Here is a 21,198-nt window from a genome sequence, read left to right on the forward strand (position 1 = left end):
ATATAATATAATATAATATAATATAATATAATATAATATAATATAATATAATATAAACTCTATAATATAGAGCAATGTGGAGCTCCATGATTTCTGCGTGGGTTTTCCACTCTTAAAGAGAATTAAATAGGAAAAGGGCTCGAGGACAGCCATTCTTGATGTGTTCACGGTCCAGACCAGCTCTAATCTGTTCTTCCTCGGTGACTTCCGGTGTTGCTACAAAATAAAACAAGAGCCCTATTTTGTATTTCGGTTTTAAAAAGCTAGAGCAAAAAAACAACACTATGTTTTTTTCATTAGTTAAATAATACATTTCTACATTTAGGTTTTAAAAACGGAAAAACAAAAAAACATCGTGGTTTGATGGGGTTTTTTTTAGATTTTATTTTGAAAAATATTTATTTTGAGTGAACCATACACGGATTCACATTTGTTTTTGCTTGATGCACGTAATAATTTGACAGCTTGTTATAACTCATTATATTTTGTTTAAATAGGACTGTTTCGTGTGATTTTTTACCTTTACTAACTGAAGTACATTTACATTTTTTGTTTTAGATTTAATAGGTGCAGTACTTTGAAAATCAACCCCTATATTATATTTTGAAATATGTGTAATTTCTAAATATTGTTTTTCAAAAACAAGGAAAACAACGGTAAAACTTCTATAAAATCCTTACTTGTGCCAGCCTCAGCAACAACAAACTCCATTTCCCAGAATGCCAATGAACCTTAGCGGCAGCGGAAGCGGGACAGAAACTCTCGTTGCTCGGAAACAGTTTTTCGCGCTGCTGTTTGTGTGTTTGTGTGTGTGTTAGCGGCTCACACAGCTCAGTTAAACGGATTATTATTGAGCTGCAGAGTAATAATAAAACATGCCTGCTGACGGATCAGTCTCTGCTTCGGCCCCGCTGTCTTTCACAAATGTCTTGAGCTGAGGGATGAAGAGCAGAAAGCAGAGGAGCGGGAGGAAAAAAGGTAAAGTTAGTGTAGCTTAGCTGCTAGCAGGCTAATGCTAATGTAAGTAGCTGTCAGGTTAACGTTAGCCTCCTCTGCTAGCTTACTAGCTAACTTTGTATTCAGTTATTGTGCTGTCACTTTCTGTCGGATTGTGTTACTGTTTCGTCGTTTACTGTCTGCCTCAATAAACATTTGTTTTCCAGTTTGTAACTCTATTGTACAAACTCTAAGCAACTGTTGTTCTGCCAAAAGATGCTAAAGCTAAAAATGGAATGGGCTGTATATCCGTTACTTTTTACTCAATTATCCAGTGAAAATGCTGTGTTCCTGTATGTTTATGTGGTGTTGTCTAATCTAAAACTGCTTTGTATTTCTTGTTTATGATCACTGCTGCAAATATTAGCAAGACGGGGAGCTTTTGTGGTTATTTAAAGATTAAATTAAAAAGTTGCAGTAGTCTAATACTGGTCAGTTTAAATACAAGACACTTGTGCTTATTGTGATTTTTGGAGTGTAATTCAACACTAACTGAATTACACTGGGCTTTAAGTGTAGGTTTACTTGTTCCAATCAGTGCTATATCAAAAATATTGTCCGTAATATCATAACTGTTTAACATGTTGGCGTTCAAATGGGATCTTGCTATAATCATAGGTACAGTAGCTCAAAGGGGTATTTGATGAATGCATTGTGATGAATTTGTAAGCTTCCTACAGATCTGCAGCTGTAAATAGTAGGTCTTGGAATTATCATAATATTCATCAGCAGATTTTCTGTTATCAACAAGTCCCAGTATGACACATCTCCAAAACTGAATGTAAAATAATTGAAAATATAATGCTGTTGAAGGTCAAACAGTGGGCTGTGTTTTACTGCTATTTATGTTAAAATGTAAACCTTAATACGCACTTAAAAAATAATATTGTCTGCTGAAATCATGCTAACATTGTCTCATCATAATATTATTCTGCTTGGTGGATATTGAATTGCTGCACAGTCCGAGAGGGCAGTATGTGATTTTTCCATCAGCCAACATAGAACTGAAACCTGCACCAGTTACCACTCACCTGTTCCACTGTATGTTGACCTTTGATGTTAGAATTTCCTCTCTTTGCATAGTTTGCATTTTGACTTTGCTGTAATCAAACTTGACTCTTGCAGCCCCCAGCGATGTGTCCCCCTCCACCAGCCTCCCTCCGCTAGTTGAGGGCCAGCTGAGATGCTTCCTGCAGGTGACAATAAGTCGGGTGTTATGGACCGTTCACAAACCCCCTTCTGCAACGTTCATCAGGCTGCGCTGGTGGGGAGAGTCGACCAACGGGACGCACTTCTTCCCAAGAGATGGATCGCAGCTGTCACAGAAAACCATCAAGACAACGGCACGCTTCCCCATCCGCTGCGGCCCAAAGCAGTTCACCTCATATCTTACAGGTAGCTTAGGAAACACTGAAATACCTGCTGATATGTTTGCTATACTGCATCCATCTTTAAATCTGCAGCTCATCCTTTATTACCAGATATGGGCTCTTTGGTGCTGGAAGTTCTGACAAAACCAGATCATTTGCCAATCGCCCGGGCTCAGGTTGTGGGTATCTCCCGTTTGACTCTGTCACACCCGATTAGTGGATTCTACACCCTTGTATCGCCAACATCTGAAAAGCTGGGAGAGTTACAGGTTAGTGGAAATTTGAATTTACATTCAAATGCCAACTGCATTTGTGGAGTAGTACCTGTAAATAGGGCTGTAACTAACGACTGTTTACAAGGTCATCAACACCCATCTATTCACCTGATGTCTGAACAAAAGAACTCAAAACTAATGTATTAACAAGAAGACATGATGAATGTTTTTGAGCTATTCTTTGAAGGTGCTTTTTGCTTTTTTCTCTATATAGCATGAACAATTTCTTCATCACTAGCTGTGCTTTTAGTCAAGAAAAATCTGAGGACAGTCTACATCTTAGCTCCTTTTCTTTTTTACCTCTTGAGGTTTCACTTAGTCTTGAGCCTCTGACTGAAGCTTATGACAGCAGCAGCTCAGGTCCTGCCACAGACATCAGCATCGAAGGACTGCAAGTCACCAAACTGACTTTACCATCGCAGCAGCAGCACAGATTGCTCTCAACTGGCAGCGGCAAAGAATCAGCTGGAAACACACCAAGGTTTGGAGTAGTTTTCATAATATAGCCACACAGTGATACCTCTTAAAATATAAAATCCTATGTTTAATTTTCCATAGAGTGATCTTATTGTATATATTGGTGTAATATTTTCAGAGGGAAGGACCATTTATATTTCCAAAATGCTCCGAAAGACAAAGAGGAGACTCTGGAGAATCAGAGGCCAATAACAAACAAATCCCAGAATAATCAAACAGCTGTGAATCCTTCAAGTCAGGAGTTTCATCGTGGACAAGCAACCAGCGATCTCCTTTCAGGTCGGTTGCAGCATCACTCCTCATCACTTTGGCATAACTACAAATGTAAATGTTTTTGGTAAGATAACCAACATTTTCTCTCTTCTCAGTTATTCTAGAGCGTGGAAACAAGCTACGAAATGCAATGGTGGTTTCAGCTCTGAAATGTGACATGGATTCTGCACCGGCTCTGAAAGATACCCCTCTGCCTCTCCCAAAGGACAACATCCAGCCACCTTCAAAGTCAGTGTTTCAGAAATTTGATTAAAAAAAGAAAATGTTTTCTCTCACCGTTTAATGCACAGTCTGTAAGACTTCCTTCCCTTCTTGTGTCTGGTGTCTGCAGGTTTACTCCATCTCCCTCTGGGATGTTTCTTGAAAATATCCTGAATGCAGATTCACCTCTGAAGCCCTCTGATGATGCTGCTGTCCTCTCCTTGGACATTTCTGCTGACGTGGACAACAGAGCTGTGGATCTGCTTCTTGGCAGGTAGCAGCTATGTCTGCATTTACATCCAAATCTGTCACAAAATAAAAGGTTGACTTTTCCAACAGTATTACTTTTTATCCTTTAGCTCAATCACATCTCTGCCTCTCTGGGATGGACAAGGCTCCTCCTCTGGATCTCTGTCCGACCACGGAGACAGTGAGCTCAGCGATCCACAGTATGATCAGAGCTTATTGGAGAATTTGTTCTACAAAGCTCCTGTAAGTAGTTGACTTTCTTGTGTTTCTTTGTCTGTCTTTGTGAGTTCACTCGTTTGATTTTCAAGCAGAGGATTTATTGAAGTTGTCTTTTCAGATCTCTGTCACCAGATCAGATGACACCGAGGAGGAACCTAAAAAAACACCATCCTCAAGAAAAACTCTGCCAAAACATCCGACACAGTCAGGACCCAGGATTAATAAAGAGTAAGGGCTTTAGGTGCACCTTCAGCCACAAATCTTGAACAGTAAAGAACAAAAAGCTCCATTTATAAGCACAGGTAGATGTTGACAAGTCCAGTTTTTAATCCTTCCAAATATATTAAGAAACAATTTACAAAGAATGCAAGAGAAAAGTTAATACAGCAGTTGTAGCTTCCATATAGTCCTGTATTGTTTTTAGTGCTTTTAAGACAGTTTTTAACCATATTTTGACTGTATCTAGTTCAGATTCTGAGCATCAGCAGTCTGCAGATGCTGTTGGTGAATGTCCTCACCTGAGTGTGGAGCAGCTGAGTTTTCTGAGTTTGATCCGGGTGGCCAAAGTGACCGTCGACTCCCTGACTGTACCTGCCTTCAGCTCCACCACAACACCCAGAAAGACCTCCAGTAAAGCTAAACCTCCTCGACCAATAATCAGCAAGAAGTGGTAGGTGTAGCATTTACATTTTTATTGGTCTTTTTTATTAATAATAATAATAATAATAATAATAATAATAATAAGAAGAAGAAGAAGAACTTTATTTATATGGAACTTTAAAGTCAAAGTGCTTTACAGAGCAAGCAACAGATAAAATAGAATAAAATAATAACGGGTAAAAACAATGGCTAAGAAGACACAGTAACAACAATAAAACTGATAAGAACAATATCTAAGAAACTAAAAATAGAAGTGCCATTATGAGTTACTAATACATGTGATGTCTTCTGTCCTTTGTTAGTACGTATTTTGTTGAGTACGTGTTCCCGATGAACGCTGCTTCCACTCGACATGATCGCAGCAAAACTGGAGGTGGGGAGGTGACCAGAGCTGTTTCTACTAAAGTCACAGGAGGAGGTAAAGCCTGTTAGATTCTGGTTTTGTGAATCCCACCAGTTAGCAACAGGTTTTTCTGACTTACATTTGATCTTCTGTGTTTTTTAGCGGCGAGGTTCCAGCAGCTCTCTGTGTTTCCGGTCCACTTCAGTCCAGCAACAGTTCAACAGTGGTGGGATTCTGATCTGCTATTCAAGATCTACTCACGAAAGAGTGACCAGAAGAAAGTATGTAGATCTTTCTTACACATCACTCACTTAGTTGGTTAAAATATTGATCATACTGGTTTAGGAAAGACAGAGCAACTGATATCCTTAGATTATAGTGTGCTTTACATTGGAGTCTTAGTATATTAAGCGGCTGTAATGTACTATGATTTTGAGTAATAAGGAGTTGAATTGGTCCTCTGTGGTCTTTATGCACTTCTCACTTTGGAAATATTAGTCATCTTTAACAAAATACAGCAGTTGCGCTGTCATTTAGTGCTGCTACAAATAGAACTGCTGTAATAAGGCTTCCATAAATAAATAGAAATATATAGGCAGTTTCATATTTTATTAAATGCTCAGATGTGCATATAGTAGAACTGTTAACGTTGAAAGACTGAAGTGTTGGTACTGAACTTGTCTGCTCTCCATGCAGCCTGTTGCCATTGGAAAGGCAGTTCATCCACTGCGGTGTCTGCTGGACAGCAAGCAGCTGAGTCACACTGTTGTCTTACCTGTTCAGAGCTTGGACAAGAACAATGAAATGCACCAGGTTGGACCTCTCAAGGTAATACGCTGCTTTTTTATACAGGAAGTCATATTTGCAAATGACTAGCAGAAAGAATATTAATATTTTTTTCAGGTGTCCCTGGAACTTGGAGCCGACAGCAGAAGCTTGTCGTCTGAACGTTTTAAAAGCAAGCTGACTTGGAGAGACGTGTCTCCTTCACACACTGCACACAGTCCAGAGAGGGAAGCCATGTCCACATCCCACCCTGCTGGCAGGGAGGAGTTAGCAGCTGGATCTCTAGAGGGCTCCAGGCTGAATGGATCCTGTCCTCATCCCAGCCTCCTCACAGCTCCTCCTAAACCCTGGCAGCAGGTGGAGCAGGAGGACCCCGAGGTGCTGCTGCTGCATGCTTTACTCATGGTGCCAGACGGGAAGAACTTCAGCCGTGGACCAGCACAAGCTCCAAACGTCTACTTGAACTGTAGACTGTTCTGGTGTGACGAGACGGCGAGATCCGTCGTCAGCTGGGGTCATTCAAACCCCTCGTTCAACTTTGTCCAGGTCAGTTGAGGACATCCAGTCTTCTAATCATACGTTTCTACCACTGCAGTCCTCGCTCTTTGGACAGACTACCATGGTGTCTTTTTAAATGTGTTTTATGGAGCTCATCTGCTAAATCTTAATGCTGGACTTGTCTGCTTTCATGTGTTCTGCTGCAGCCGCCTGGAATAGTTTAAATAACGTTGTTGTTGTTTGTAGTAAAGCTCTTTTAGTTCATTTTAGTTTTCTTATTTTTGAGATTTGATTTAAAAAATAAATCACTTTTCATTCCTATAATAAGACCTGGTTTTTAGTTTAGTTTTACTTGTGTTCTCATGTTGTGTCGTCTTTTCTGAAAGTTGTAAAGTTACGATCTTGGCCAGGTCTCCTTTGAAAAATAGGCTCAGCTAACCTTACTGGGACTTGGTTTAAAAAAAAATGTAATGACTTGAAACTGAAAGATGATTTATTTTAGGCTACAGATGTGCTTTTTCCCTATTTTCTGTGCTCTTAGGTGACGCCTGTGGCCTTAACAACTAAACTCCTGGAGCGGATGAAGAATAATATGATGGTGATTGAAGTGTGGCAGAGAATCGGAAGCTCAGGACAGGATCGACTCCTCGGTCTGGTCAAATTACCTCTTCATCAGTTCTACATGTCATTTAGGTAATTCATGGAACACATTTTTCTAATTTTCTTGTCGGGAACTCGGTGAAAAAAACATACTTTTTGTCTGGAGGAGAAGAAATTTCACCAAGAGCATGACTGAACACAAATGATTATCATCAATTATTTGTTTGATAGATTCTGTATCTGCAGGTTATATGATTCAAACAATCTCTCATTTTGTGTAAAAGTGGCAGAAATTTAGTGATGCCAATCTTTCACATGAGTAAATATATGTCAGCTTTCTCATGTCTCTTTGAAAGTAAATTGAATATCTTTGGATTTTGTAATCGTTCTCTGAAAAAACAATATAGCTTCAGCACTGGATAAGCACAAAACATTTTCTCTGATGTTTTCCCCAAAATGCAGCATCACAGATTTACATATTCTCTTCACTACTGTGTCCTCTGGGAGGCGCTGTAGTGCAGTTACACAGAATATGTGGCTAAGCTCTTTCATCCCAGATGCCATTACCTTCTTGAATTCCTAAGATTCATCAGAAATGACCCAGCGGACACACCTGTAACATGCAGATGTTCCCTCCAGGGATCCTACCATCACCCACCTCCTCCTGCAGGCTCAGCTTCCTGTGCTGGGGGTGGACTGCTCCATGCCTGTCATCGATGTCTTCTCTGGTAGCTGTACAGGAAACCTCAGGGTTGTTCTGGCCATGGGTCGATCGGAGCAGATACTTTCCCTCCAGCACACAAGAGATCAACAACATGAGTCTTTGTCACATCTTGTCAGACCAGTTCATCTGCTGGATCACCAGCCACATTCTCAAACGAAGGTCAGTGTTAAACGCTTCCAACATCTTTTTGTACACCTGTTAAACACATCATTGCCTGCAGGCTGTTTGTGGAGAAGTTCAAGGAGAATTCTGCACACTGAAGCGCTAAAATCTGTAGAATTAAAGGATACTACTGATGGGTTCGTCAGCAAACTTCCACTATCACTGCTTTTTTCTTTAATTACATTGTCTTTAGGTTTTAGTGTGTGTGATGCTTATGTAAATGTTTTAGTCACAATGCTGGAATTTCTCACGTCGTCGCTGCAATACCTTGAAAATATTAATATTCACTAACGATTTTGGAAACCTGGAGAAAATTGGCACAAGATTGTGACCATAAAATCTTGTGTTTTATTGAAAAGTCAAGGTAACGAGGCTATAAAATGACAAGAAAATTGCATTTTTGCATAAATGAAAGCTTCTTGAGGAGGTTGTGCACTTGTTTAAAAGCAGCTGAAATTGTCGCACAGTTAAAAGACAACAAAGGGAAAATGTTTTTTATTGGCCCTCTGAGACCCCCAATGTCATATTTACATCCAGAAGCCTTTCAAGTGCAAGTAGAAAGAAAAATGGCACAGTCTTATGCATTTTAAGTAACAAATGAGGGCTTAAAAATACATAAAACCCTGTTTAAAGAATAAGATGATTGACCTGAAGAAGAAGGTTCAATGACATATTAGCCACTAAGATCCAACATTCCATATTTCACGTCATTTCCATCTGAAAAGCACTGCACTGCTGTCACCTCAATAAACTGTCTCTACATTGCACTGCTGCCAGTGTGCTTAGGTTGTTTTATTTATTTTGCTTTATTTATACTGTGTTTTGATCCTTTTTTAATGTATGGCACTAATGCAGTGGTGAGAGACAAACATCTTTTTGGTTCCTCTGTATGTCCTGGATGTATAGAGAAACTAATAAGAAAAACTTCTGTTCTATTCTGTATCTTACATAACTACACGCATTTCTAGATGTGTGTGGAAAAATGTAAACCAAAGAATGCTGTGCTTTGGTTGAATGAGTGGCCATGAACCAGAACACCAGACACTAACTGCAGCGATAAGTTGAAAGGTTTCACTGCCGTGTTTCTGCCTCAGGTGAATGCAACACAAAAGGAACCTATGAGAGAACATGTGTTTGTGATAAGAGTGGAGAAGGTCAGCGGGTTGATGCCTCTACAGTCCACAGTGTGGGGTGAAGCTGACTGCTACATCCAGTACAGTTTCCCCTGTCAGGAGGCTGATGTTTCCACAGACCTGGATGGAGACCTCATAGAGAGCAGTAAGGCCTCTGAAGCATGTAAAGATTAAACCACCTCCCTTTAAATGGCTCTCACATTAATCTGCTCTGCATTAGGCGTGACTTTGAAGCCGTTCCGGACCACTACCACTCTCTGCATCCCTGATCCAGTGTTTGCTCACACTGAGACTCATGTCCTGGTGGTTCCTGAAGGAGTTCCTGTGCAGAGGCTGCTGCTCAGCTCCCTGTCAGGTCCAGGAGGCGTCCACTTTGAAGTCTGGTGCAGGTCTGTGTGCGGTCACTATGTTTAAAGTCTATTCTGACAAAAGCTGAACTTGACATCGTATATTTTAGAGTTGAAACTCTGATTGTAGCCCTCAGATTAACCAGCAGTATGTGACTTCATAAGATCCACTGTGTGAGAGTCAATCCTCTGTGTCTGTATTTTCCTGCTCTGTAGGGATTCTGACTGTAACTGATGTGCATCATGTGCAACAAATGTAATTTTACCTTTGAGCTTTGAGGCACAAGGAGACCAGAGAGAAGTGTTTGTTTCTTGTGTCTTCTTTGTCTTCTTTTTACTTCTGGGACAAGACCTTTTTGTTGAGACGTTGGCACTTTGGTTGTAAATGTACAAGATCTGTACATCTGTAGATCTTCTGCTTCCATGGATGTTCATTTGATTTCAGTTTAATGGCTTACAGGTTTAAAGGTTATGTGGCTCAACACATTTGATCCATGTGAATCGTTGGTATACTATGCCTCTGCAGATATTACTATCCAAATGTCAGAGATCAGCTTGTGGCCAGAGGGACGCTTCCACTGTCCAAACTGTGTGCCATGGTGACCATGCAGAGGCAACATCCCAACGAGGCTCAAATGTTTTCCCTGCCTTTGATTCCCAGGACAGAGAGTCCACCAGGACTGCAGCCTCAGCCTTCAGGTGCACATATAAAGACAGTAATGGCATCTAATATTAGACTTGGACCCACATTTAATGTCTTCCTGTGGTAACTGATTCCTTCTGATGCTCAGGTTTGCTGGATGTTTGTATTCAACACAAACACAGACTGATGAGGGCTGAAGGGCAGCCTGGTAGAGCAGCTGCCTCTAATGTCGTGATGCTGGTGGTTGAAGTGCATCGAGCATCAGGTCTGAAGGCAGCAGCGAGGTTTGTTACTGCACTGACCTCTGCATACATGTGTGTCTGGGTTTTATTGCATGTATGTGATATCAAACAGGATTTATACAAACAGGGATTCAACACTTTGATATGTGCAACTGAGAGGTTTGCTATGAAGTGTAACATTTCCAGTGGATGGATATGTGTGGGTTCCATCTGTGGAGCAACAAGGGGGAAACATATTTTTACATAATTTAAATGGGCTTGTCCTGACTGAAATATGTGATTTTCTACTTTCTTTTCTGCTTGTTTTCCTGAAAGGTTTTGTTTAGTTAAACATGTTTAGCTAAAACATGAACTGCTGAATGTTTTAGCATCTTTACTGTTGCAGGTCTGCCAGCAGCCTAAAACACAGCTGCTGGAAGGAGACATCACTCTGCACGCTTTGTATGCCATTAATTTAAGAAACCAAGGAAACAAAAGTAGATGTAGCTCCATTAATAGTGTCTGAACAGTGAAGACGTTAAAACTTCCCCTCTTCAATCTGTCAGTAGACAGTAGATGATACACCATCATGTTCATTTCACTCTTCTTCTCTTTCTGTTGAAGGGTTTTATCAGAGCAAGATGAAAGGTTCAGCTATTTTGCTGGCGTGGGGCTGAACTCTTTCGTCACGGTCCAGCTTTCCTTCTTACCTGACAGTGAGAGGAGATGCACCCGCACAGCATCCAGAAGCTTCTGCCCTGAGTTCAAGCACCACATGGAGGTTTCCTGTGATGTGCTGCTTCAGAGGAGCAGTGGAGAAAGCAGCAGTCTGGCAGAGCAGCTGGAGAAGGCTTCTGCTGTCTGTACTGTCTGGAACAGAGACAACCGCAAAGGTTTAAAGAGCTTACTGTCTTTATTTAACCCTACAGTAACGTCTAACCTGCATCACTTGTCCTTTTTGTGCTCGTGACACTCAAGGTGTAGCTTTTGATAGTGATGTTTGTATTTGCAGTGTTTCTATACCAGTTTATAAAGAATGTATTTATTTGTCAGGTCAGAAATTCCACTTATTTCTATTAAAATAATCGCAAAATGACTTTCTTTGCATGTCTCCCTGCTACAGACATAATTAATGACCCAAATATGTTAAAAATAATGTTAATGAGTTGACATAGTCTCCAACACACCTGATATAAGTAACTCATAGTTTGTAAATGAAGAGTTGCCTCTGCTTTTTGGCATCATAATTTTTTTCCCCCAATGTATTTTTAATTTCCAAAATATATAAATACATTTAAATGTTTAACTATGTTCCCATAAGTTTCCCTTTGTGCCATCGCTCTGTAATATTTTCTGTGTGCTGTTTGTTGTAGCTTTGGATATTTCCAGACCTAAAGATGTGATGCTGGGCACAGTGGAAATACCACTGGCTGATCTCATCCATAAAAGAACAGGTACGTTGTATTTCTGCTCACTTCTAAGTCATGGAGTTGTGTTTTTTTTATGAACACACAGTCATTATGTTTCCTTCTCCAATAATAAAGGTATTTCCGGCTGGTTTGGAGTGTATAAAACTCAGGAAACCAGCTGTTCTCAGCGGCAGCACGTCTTGGTTGGAGGTCTAGAAGTTTCCATCAGCTTCGCTCATCACTCAGACAGAGAAAGAGCCATTAAAGCTGCTCAGGGTTTGGGCTGGGAAATGCCTCAGACTGACAGCACACTGCTGGACGATGAGGAAAGCCTGAGGAAGCTCTCTGTGACCTTTTCTATGCCCAGAGTGTGGATTCCTGTCCACTGTTTGCTTCTGCCAGGCCACAGTGAGCTCCAGCCTTCCACCTACTGCTACTTCAGGTACAAGTTCTACGAGCAGGAGGCCTTCTGCTCTCAGATGAAACAGCCCTGTGTGGAGCAGGAAGCTGGGCAGGAAGCTGGGCAGGAAGCTGGGCAGGAAGCTGGGCAGGAAGCTGGGCAGGAAGGCCATGCCACGGTGAGCTTTGAAGGAAGTAGAAGTGTGGAGCTGAAGAGCACTCAGCCTTTAATGTGGTATCTACGGGAGGAGCGGCTGGAGGTGCAGGTGTGGGTCGCCTTTAACAAACACAAAGCCAGAAGGCCCAGCGACACAGACCGACTGGTGGGATCAGCGTTTGTTGATCTGTCGTCTCTGGCAAAGACATCCAAGCAGAAGCTGACTCTAAGTGGTTTGCAATGATTTATTACGTCTTAATTTAATGAACTGCTTTAGTGTTACCATGTCTTTGTTTGAGGTTGTAATAAGTTTGTGGCTTTACAGGAGTGTACCCGCTGTTCAGACGCTCAGCAGCAGATCTGCAAGGAGCAGCTGTCAGAGTCCACATCACCCTGACGGCAGCTTCTGATCCTGGAGAGGTTTCTGCTGGAGTCCACACTCAGCTGGACTCTGACAGTCTGGAGGAGCTCCTACTAGAAGAGGCTGAAGCAGCAGACAGAGTCCCTTCAGCCACGACACTCACAACATCCTGCACTCAGAGCAAACACAAGAAGAAATCCTCCAGAGCCGCTGCAGACATGACATGTGTGCAGCACACAGGAACAAGTGTAGATGAATCCTTCTTCCCTGTGACGGTGGCAGTGGACCGAGCCATGCACCTCAGTCTGAAGGGTGAGCGCATCACCTCAATGCTTCTTAGTTGTCTTTTAGTACATCATTTTAGCATCAACATTGCCATGTGCAACCAAAAAGAGGCGCTTTGTGTCTCCACCAGACGCTACACAACTCATTAGTTTGACTGTTTAAATCACCAAAGCAAAAACACTGTTTTGGATGCAACAAAGTCTCAGTGGTAAAGACATTTTATAAAAATGTTATTTATTTTCTAAGTGCACTCAAATACAAAATCATCCTGATCTTTCTGGATGATTCATTCTTTGCAAATAGTATTAAAATCATGTGGTGAAAATTCCTATAGTTTTTCATACTGCAGTATATATTTCAGAACTACAGTATAGAAGAATGTGATGCATTGATGAGTGTTTGTGTCGCTTGCTGGCAGGTTGTCCTTCAGCAGAGTGCAGTGAAACACCACCATGCTGCTGGGTTTCATACATCACTGCTGACTCTGCTCAACCAGTTTCCACTGCTGTCATATCCAACAATGACTGTCCTGTCTGGGACCATCAGCACGAGTGCAGGTCCACTTTCATCACAGATCTCCGCCTCAGTGTGTTACCGTAGCGACTGAATGCCACAATAACATGTTATACCTTCAAATTCCCAGGCTTTTGAAGCAGCAGCTGATTGATCCACAACAGTCTCTGGTGTTTAAAGTCTGGCACAAAGGAGGTACAGGAGGCAGTTTAACTTTCACCATTTGTGTTGCTTTGGCTGGTTTAGTAATCACTCTGGGCTTGTTGTGCTTCCACAGAGGTAGAGAGGGTGATTGGTTTTGCCTCTGTAGACTTGTCCCCTTTGCTGTGTGGATTCCCATCAGTGTGTGGTTGGTACAACATCACAGACTTCAGTGGTCAGTGTCACGGCCAGCTCAAAGTGTCCATCACTCCGTTAAGAGGGCTTCAAGATCTTCGTGAGCAGAGAAAAACTGCCAACGAAGAAGCTGCCAAAAGCTCACCGGTAGGAGCAGTGCAGTTGTTCACTGCTTACATTTTGGTGCCTTTTTAGATTGTAAACCAACCAAACTGTGTTTGGTTTCCAGGCTTTGTTCCAGTCTGTTCCTGTCAGCTACCAAACCTCAGCCACCTACAGCAGCTTCCCCTCTCACATCAGCAGATACACCGAGCAGAAGATCTCATCACCGGACCTCTCAGATAGGCTGTTCTCTGGAAGGTTGGAATTCACACATTTAAGCCCCACATGCTGAAATGTAAAGTCAATGGGTGCGTTTATCTGTTATTGTCCCACTGTTACAGATCCAGTGAGAGCGATCGGCACTTTGAGCACATGGACAAAGTGCGTGTTTACCATCAGAATCTACAGGAACAGACAGCATCTCAGTCTGTTGGCAGCAGCAGCAGCTGTGCTGACATCAATCCTTCCAGCTCATTCTTATTTTCAGCACTCAGGTAACAGTTTTAGATGCAGGTTCTCCCTTCACTGCTTCGTTTGCTGTTTTTACAACTGAGCTTTGAAAGTGACTCTTTGTTTTTACAGGAGAAAACTCAGTGAGCTCGATAATATTCAGAGATACTTCAGTGGAAAACTTTCAACGCCAACGTTCCCACCTCTGCCTGAGCAGGACTGTAACAAACAGAGGGACTCAGAGACCGACTCAAGTCAGCTGCTTCTCAAGTCCAACCAGTTAGTCGGACAAGTCAACAACATCATTAGTGGTGAGCAGTTTCTCTGGGCTGTAGAGGTGTTACTGGTTGCAGGGTCTGAAATTACCAAACACCAGGGAGTTTATCAAGTTAACTCTGACCTGAGTCTTCTCACATAACATGTGACAATAAACCGTATGTAAAACATGTGGAAGGAATGATGCAAGACACAGAAAACATGGCCATTAATCATTTTATCATTTTAGATTGTTCTTGGCTGAAGTTGGGTTCTAGTTTACTCAACGTTGGCTGCTGACCTGCAGTTCATTGTGGACTCAGTCTACTGTGTATCTTTGACATTTTACCCATAAAAGGAGGCATCTGCACCTTCTGATGCTCTGAGGAACAACCAGTGGTGCTGAAATGTCCGCTAACAGAGTAAAGTCTTGCTGCTCTGCTGTTATATCAAGGCATTGTCCAGTTCTTGTTGCAGTCATTTTGGACTCAGACCACGTTGGTGTTGAGAACCTTTTAGGTGTGATCAGGTCAAACCCAGCAATGTAAAGTTCTGCTTTTAGACGCAACACTGTGAGGCTTAACTTCACAAACACAACACACTGATTTTATTCCTGAAAACAAAAGTTGTAATGGAAGAGGATAGTTTGACGTTTTGTGAAATGTTTGTTTTCTTGCAGAGAACTGAGTGAGAAGATAGATGTAAATATAAAGTTACAGACAGCAGGTCTTTAGCTCAGCTCTGCACAGAGACCAGACAGTGAGCTTCATTGAACTGCCATTAAACACTTTGGCTTTTACACCGATTCAACAAACACACTTTAATTAGTGAATTTTAAACCTTTGAACAAAGCAAGAAGGCTAATAAGCAAATTTTCAATATTTCAAATGATTCCTTTGAGAAGGTTGTGTTAATTTTTCTATGAAACTCTTCACACTCCAACTCTTCTCTCAGGATTACGAGGACACCACTTGGAAACGATTCCCTCCAATCCTCAGAGCAGCTCAACAACTTCCCCTGTTGGTGACAACAACCTTCAAACCTTCCCTGAGAGCGTCTCCAGTCCACACAGAGTTTGTGATTGTTCCCTAGAAATCCCGTCTCCTCTGGCGTCGCCGCTGCCAGAGATGTCTGAGGACCAAACAGCCTCCGAGCCTGACGAAGAAAAGGACAAACGAAGCTTCGAGGTAAACATATCTGAGGATGAAGATGAAGAACAGGCGGGTTGCAGACGGGACAGTGATGATGACGATGATGATGATGAGGATTACGAGGAGGTTGTGGTGAAGCCGAGGACTCTAAACGAGGTCACTTCACTAACAGACAAAACCAGTCCTTGGACCAGCATCATGTCGGACCCTGACCTGGTTTCTCTGGGCAGCCTGGAGACACCAGAGGAACCAGACATGAGTGAAGACGAGGAGAGGCAGATGGAGAATCCAAAACACCAAGACTGCAGTGAGAAACAAAGCGACCGCCAGAGTTTTAACGGATCAAGTGAAGACGCTTCAGACACAGAAACAGATGATGAAGAGACGCTGAAAGTTTTAGAAGAGCAACAAGCGCAAGAACCCAGCAGCTCCAACAAGGAGTCAGGAGACTCTGTTCAGGTCCTCACAGGTCCCCACAATGCATCCTCCTCCCTGGACTATCAACACACACACCTCCAGCCGTATCCTTCATCTGTAGCAGCTTCTTCATTTCTGGCTGTATCGTTATTTTTTCATTTCTTCAGAGGTCAGATCAGAGATTGGTGAGAAACTAGTTGAGCTTGTAAACTGTCCACCCTTCATATTCAAAGAGTAAAACTATGTTTATAAGATCTATAGAGTCCTGGCTGTCGCTCTAAGGGAAAACAACATGATGCATGTTGCTGCTCTTCTGCAAGTCTAAAGCCGTCCTGGTGCTTTTATAAAGGCATGAACAGATGCAGGCAGCTGCAGTCTCTCACTGAGGCTTTGCTTTATTTAGTTAGTTCCAGCAGTTGAATGTTTTAAACAGTTGTACGTAAAGTCAGCGGAAAGGCATAAAAATCTGTGCCCTGAAATAAAAATGTTTTTGTGGGTTTATTAGTTGATTTTCTAAAAGTACAGAGACAAGAGGAAGAAGGAGAGCGACTGAAAGGAAAGAACAAAGCAGAGTTCTGCTGAGCTCAACATAGAAACATCCTCCTAGAACGCTGCTCACAGCCTGAAGCTGATTGAAGCTGTCAACTCAGTTTTTACATCAGATGTTGGTGGAAAATAATTGCAAGCTGCATGCATGGCCTGCTGCTCACATCCACATCTGCTGCTCACATCCACATCTGCTGCTCACATCCACATCTGCTGCTCACATCCACATCTGCTGCTCACATCCACATCTGCTGCTCACATCCACATCTGCTGCTCACATCCACATCTGCTGCTGATCAAAGATCTGTAAATACCACAGTGTGTCTACAGATCTGTAGTACATGTAAAACTGAGGCCTTAAAGTGATTATGAGGTCCTTAAATACGTATTTTAAAAGTCCCAAGACAGCAGAGGAGTTTATTTCTTTTACTTGCATTATAAAATCAGATAAATGTTTCTCCAGCAGTAGATTTATCCAAAAAATTAGTCAGATGCAATAAAATGAAAGATTTACAGATAAATGTAATCAATATGAGATCACTGAGGACAAATAATAGAATGCATGTTTTTATGTCATGTTTTTTGTCTTAAGTTTGATCAGAGTGAAGTTTTAAATGTATCTGCGTCAAACCTGCAGATACCCTGAATGATAAAAGCTCTTTGTTGCTCACTTTAGTGTTTTTAGGGGCGTTTTTCATGTTGATTTTATCAGTGTGTGACTGTAAGTGACCTACAGAATGCCATGTGTTTCCTTTAGCGTTCTGCATTCAGCTCTGTCCCTGTTGAAGTCCCTAATTTCTTCCTGTCCTCTCACCAACTGGAGGCGTCGATGCGAACCATACGTTTAGCTCCTTCTTTCTGCCAGACGCCCAGCGACCTGGTGAGTGTTTCACACCACTTCTACTTCTGATATTCACAATCAATCACTGCTTTTCACCTCCTTCTACTTTTCACTCCCCTCTTAATGAACATCTTGGTGATAAATCACACCCTTGAAGCTTCAGCACTGTTTAATATATGCATTCATGTTTGAAGAATTTATTACTTGAGCTCACTTGGCAAAGAATTTGTGACAAATGAGGCATGAATCCAATGAGGCAGCTGGCATGTGAAAGCAGTTATCAGTGGATAACTTTCACACAGTGCATGTAGGAATAGTGACGCTGTGTGAGGTTGGCTGGAATTTAACTCTTATTAGTGCAGCAGCAATAAGAGGTTGAGGTCCACCTGCTGTTTTATAATCTGATGCCCTTAAGAGCTGAAAAAGTGCATCCCAGTGTTCCAAACCCACGGCAACATATATCTGATGAGTTTGTGATGCTCTGAATGAAGTTCCAGCATCATTTGGTGTCTGTTGTTCCATGAAGTTCATGCTTTGTGTGTTGCAGAGTTAATGCAACACCACTTGTCCTGCTTCTTAGCACCTCGTATCTGCAGTTTAGTGGAAACAACAAAGGGAAGATGTTATCTTGAGCTCTCTGTTCAGGGTTCGTGATGCAACTGAATGTCTGCAGTGTGTTTTTGTTGGTATTGCATGAATGAACCACATCTTAACATGTTTAACAGCAGCAGCTCATGCGTCTGAGCTGAGCAGATATAAACAGGTGGGTTATTATGGGCTGCTGCTGTCATCAGCTCAGCTCCAGTTTAAGGTTGAGTTTAGACCTGATGTCAGAGTCACATGATCACATTGCTGTTTCTGAAGTTTAACAGACACCTGCTACAGAAATGGATCAACTGAGATTTAGATTTATGCAGCTCAGATCATTTGATTCAACCTTTTAAAGGCAAAACTTAATATCTAGTTGTGTCATTAAAATGATGGTGTTGCTTGTTCCTCAATTCATTTTTAATGCCAGAAACTGATTACCTGACGAATATAAGCTTTAAAGAAAAGGCATATTGTCAGTTTCTGGAAATGGAGAAGTCAGAAGAGCAGATACTGAGTTTGTGTTTGAGTGTTTCAGGCAGGAAAAGGCCAGAGTTCTCTTTGGGAAGGAATAACTCACATTAGTGTTTACTTTTGGCTTTGTAACTTTGCAGAACTTTTTTATGCACATAGAAGTTCTAACACACTAAAGGAAAAGCAAGAACCTGATTTACCAAATATGTTTTTTAAGAGATATGCTCCCCTCAGGCTTCAGGAAAAGGAACCCACTCAGTGATAAATGTACTGTCAGATCAAGCAGTTTTACCATCAAATGGTGTAACACATTTCACAGAGAAAACTGATGATGTCACATGGTAGAAATACTTACAATGGTCTTATTTATAATTGTTGTGATTCATTTTTGGCAGTCAGTTAAATACAATGTTATTTATATAGCGCAAATTCACAACGTATGCATGTGACGGTGCTGAGCGTAGTCAGGTACAGAGAACAGAAAACCCAACAACCTACTGCTGCCTTTTAGATTCCCTATGAATGATGAGGATGATGAAGGCAGACACCTGCCTGGACCAGTTGGATGACAGCAGGGATGAAATGAATCAATAATGTAACATTACAGGTCATAAACCTGACTATAGGAATCACTGTGACAGCGTCTCAAGGATCATTTCATGAGTAACACCTTTCAGATCAGTCTTCCAAAATACTTTATACATAACAAACAGCAGCAACAGGACAAAATACGTGAATAAAATGATAAAATGGTGACACACACATGAACAACTGGTTTTGTTCTCAACAATCATGCATTCATCATTGGTGCTGTTTAACTGTACATCAGTGTGTAACCATGAACACAAGTGGAAACACCTGAGGTCATAATAACAGCAGTAAGAACACAACAACAGCGATAAACGCTGTGCCAGAGTGCATGCTGGGAAACCGTCAGACACACCTTCTCCCACATTTCTTACTGAACCTGTTCAGGCTTGTTACTTGTTGCTGATATGAAGATTCCTGAACTGCAGACAGAAACGTGAGGAACCTGTTGAAGCGTTTGTGCAGAGAACGGCTTGTTGTGTTTGAATGGTGACGTATGAATAAATACACGTCTTTGTTTCCATCCCACCCTGTCAATAGCTTTTATTATCCCTTATTTATCAGCTTGTTCTGAACTGCTGCTTTTATTGCTGTGTGTGAACAACAATAATGAAGTGTTTTAAACTTTGCAGGAGCAGAAGGCTGCAGGTCACAGCGTTCCTCCTCCCAGACCCAGAAATCCTCCACAGCCTCCCAACATGTCGCCTTCATCCATGAAGAAGGAGGCGGAGAGGATAGCGAAAATATTCACAGCTCGCTTTGATCACACACACTGAGATTCCACATCTGAGCACAAAACCATCATGTAAATTAAATGTAGCACTTTGTATTTTTATGAATAAATATTGACAGTTTTCACCACTGGAAGTCTTGTTTTTTGTGTGTTTTGTTAGTACAGAATGTGTTTGAACTTGAGCTTGTGGTTGTCGTGTTTAGAAGCCAAGTGGTACATTTCTAACATCTACATGTTTAAACATGATGAGTTGACAGATTGTGTTTGGAGACTGTTGCTGATGTTTAATTTTCTTCTAACAGTTTGGGGATGTTTCAGTAAATTTAAAATGCAGCGTGTTTCTGGTTCACTGCTGAATAAAACGTCGCCTTATTCATTCCACATGTTCAGACACTAATGAAGCCAGTAAATATGGGTTTAAGATGCAAAATGCTGGAGACAAACCATCCAGTATGACACTTTAAGAAGAATTGGATTCAGAACCAGCATCAGCCAAGAACACATGACTGGTTCTTTAAAAACTGGATTCTGCAATTCCCACAATGCAGCTTATTACCAGCTTTTATTTCTGTATATCAAATGCAGATTTATTTCTGGTCAAACTGTGCTGGAGTTTACATCAAAGCTGTCCTTTTAAAAACTGATTTACAAAGTTCACAGCAGAAATCCATCAAAGACGGCATCAGGTTGTTTCTCAGTTCTGACAAAGTAAAACAATGTTAACGGGCAAATTCAATGGATTTCACCATTAAGAAAAAACACAAAAACAGGTGGATGGATAAAATTTAAAAGAATGTAAAAGTGTGTCTTTAATAAAATTACTATAAAGCAAATAATAATAAATAGTAATGATGAACACAAACAGAAAATACAGTCATGTGAAAGTGGAATAAAAAACAATGAAAATGGAGAAATACATGCATTAATACAGAAATAAATAAATGCAAAAAATATAGAAATAAATACATGTACAAGTACAAAATTAAGAGATGAAAATATATTTTATATATGCAGAAATAGAAAATAAATAAATAATACGTGTAAATAAATTTAAAAATAAATGTTGAAATTAACACAAATAAATATAAAAAATGCAAAAAATAAATACATGTAGAAATTCACACGTAAATAATCGTTGAAACATAAATGTAGAAAAATATAAAGGATGAATATAACAAATTGAAGCTAATGATGCTGGTTTGTGTATTGTATTGTGTGTTCTGTGTGTATTTGTACACACCACAGACTCGCTGTGTGGTTTGAAAACAGCTGAATCATGAAGCAGTTCATAACTAATAATCCATCTGAGAACCTGCTGCTGCTGATCGGAGCGTCTTCTGCTGTTCATGTTGTGTTTCCGGTTTGGAGGCAGGGCGGTGCAGCTGCTCCGTTCAGAGTCAACACCTGTACAGACTC

At 41.1% G+C, this 21,198-nt stretch overlaps 1 protein-coding gene across 2 annotated transcripts; it reads left to right on the forward strand.

Annotated features, from left to right (window-relative positions):
• The first annotated feature begins 784 nt into the window (after positions 1-784).
• On the forward strand, positions 785-19,916 carry c2cd3 (C2 domain containing 3 centriole elongation regulator). 2 transcript variants are annotated; one of them, XM_035944133.2, is made up of 33 exons: positions 785-978; positions 2,122-2,391; positions 2,478-2,635; positions 2,950-3,122; positions 3,237-3,397; positions 3,487-3,619; positions 3,723-3,866; positions 3,952-4,084; positions 4,179-4,288; positions 4,527-4,730; positions 5,023-5,138; positions 5,226-5,344; positions 5,760-5,891; positions 5,967-6,395; positions 6,889-7,040; positions 7,587-7,830; positions 8,928-9,111; positions 9,187-9,355; positions 9,840-10,012; positions 10,105-10,240; positions 10,802-11,070; positions 11,551-11,631; positions 11,722-12,375; positions 12,468-12,815; positions 13,207-13,345; positions 13,432-13,496; positions 13,579-13,784; positions 13,867-13,997; positions 14,081-14,233; positions 14,322-14,500; positions 15,399-16,197; positions 17,316-17,438; positions 19,682-19,916. In XM_035944133.2, the coding sequence occupies exons 1-32, from the start codon at positions 942-944 to the stop codon at positions 17,404-17,406; spliced, it is 6,492 nt and encodes a 2,163-aa protein (XP_035800026.2). In that variant the 5' UTR covers positions 785-941; the 3' UTR covers positions 17,407-17,438; positions 19,682-19,916. The 2 variants fall into 2 exon arrangements, with proteins under 2 accessions (XP_035800026.2, XP_023117316.2); XM_023261548.3 differs by having other exon boundaries at positions 786-978; positions 15,399-16,116; positions 17,330-17,438.
• Positions 19,917-21,198: the final 1,282 nt, after the last annotated feature.

Source organism: Amphiprion ocellaris, chromosome 24, assembly GCF_022539595.1.
Source record: "Amphiprion ocellaris isolate individual 3 ecotype Okinawa chromosome 24, ASM2253959v1, whole genome shotgun sequence".
NCBI lineage: Eukaryota > Metazoa > Chordata > Actinopteri > Pomacentridae > Amphiprion > Amphiprion ocellaris.

Bases quoted from the DNA above. Each gene is read 5' to 3' on its own strand.
- c2cd3 (XM_023261548.3), top strand. From the start codon at position 942: ATGAAGAGCAGAAAGCAGAGGAGCGGGAGGAAAAAAG. The intron at 4,085-4,178 runs GTAAGTAGTTGA...TTGTCTTTTCAG, and splicing joins ATTTGTTCTACAAAGCTCCT to ATCTCTGTCACCAGATCAGA. The intron at 5,345-5,759 runs GTATGTAGATCT...CTCTCCATGCAG, and splicing joins GAAAGAGTGACCAGAAGAAA to CCTGTTGCCATTGGAAAGGC.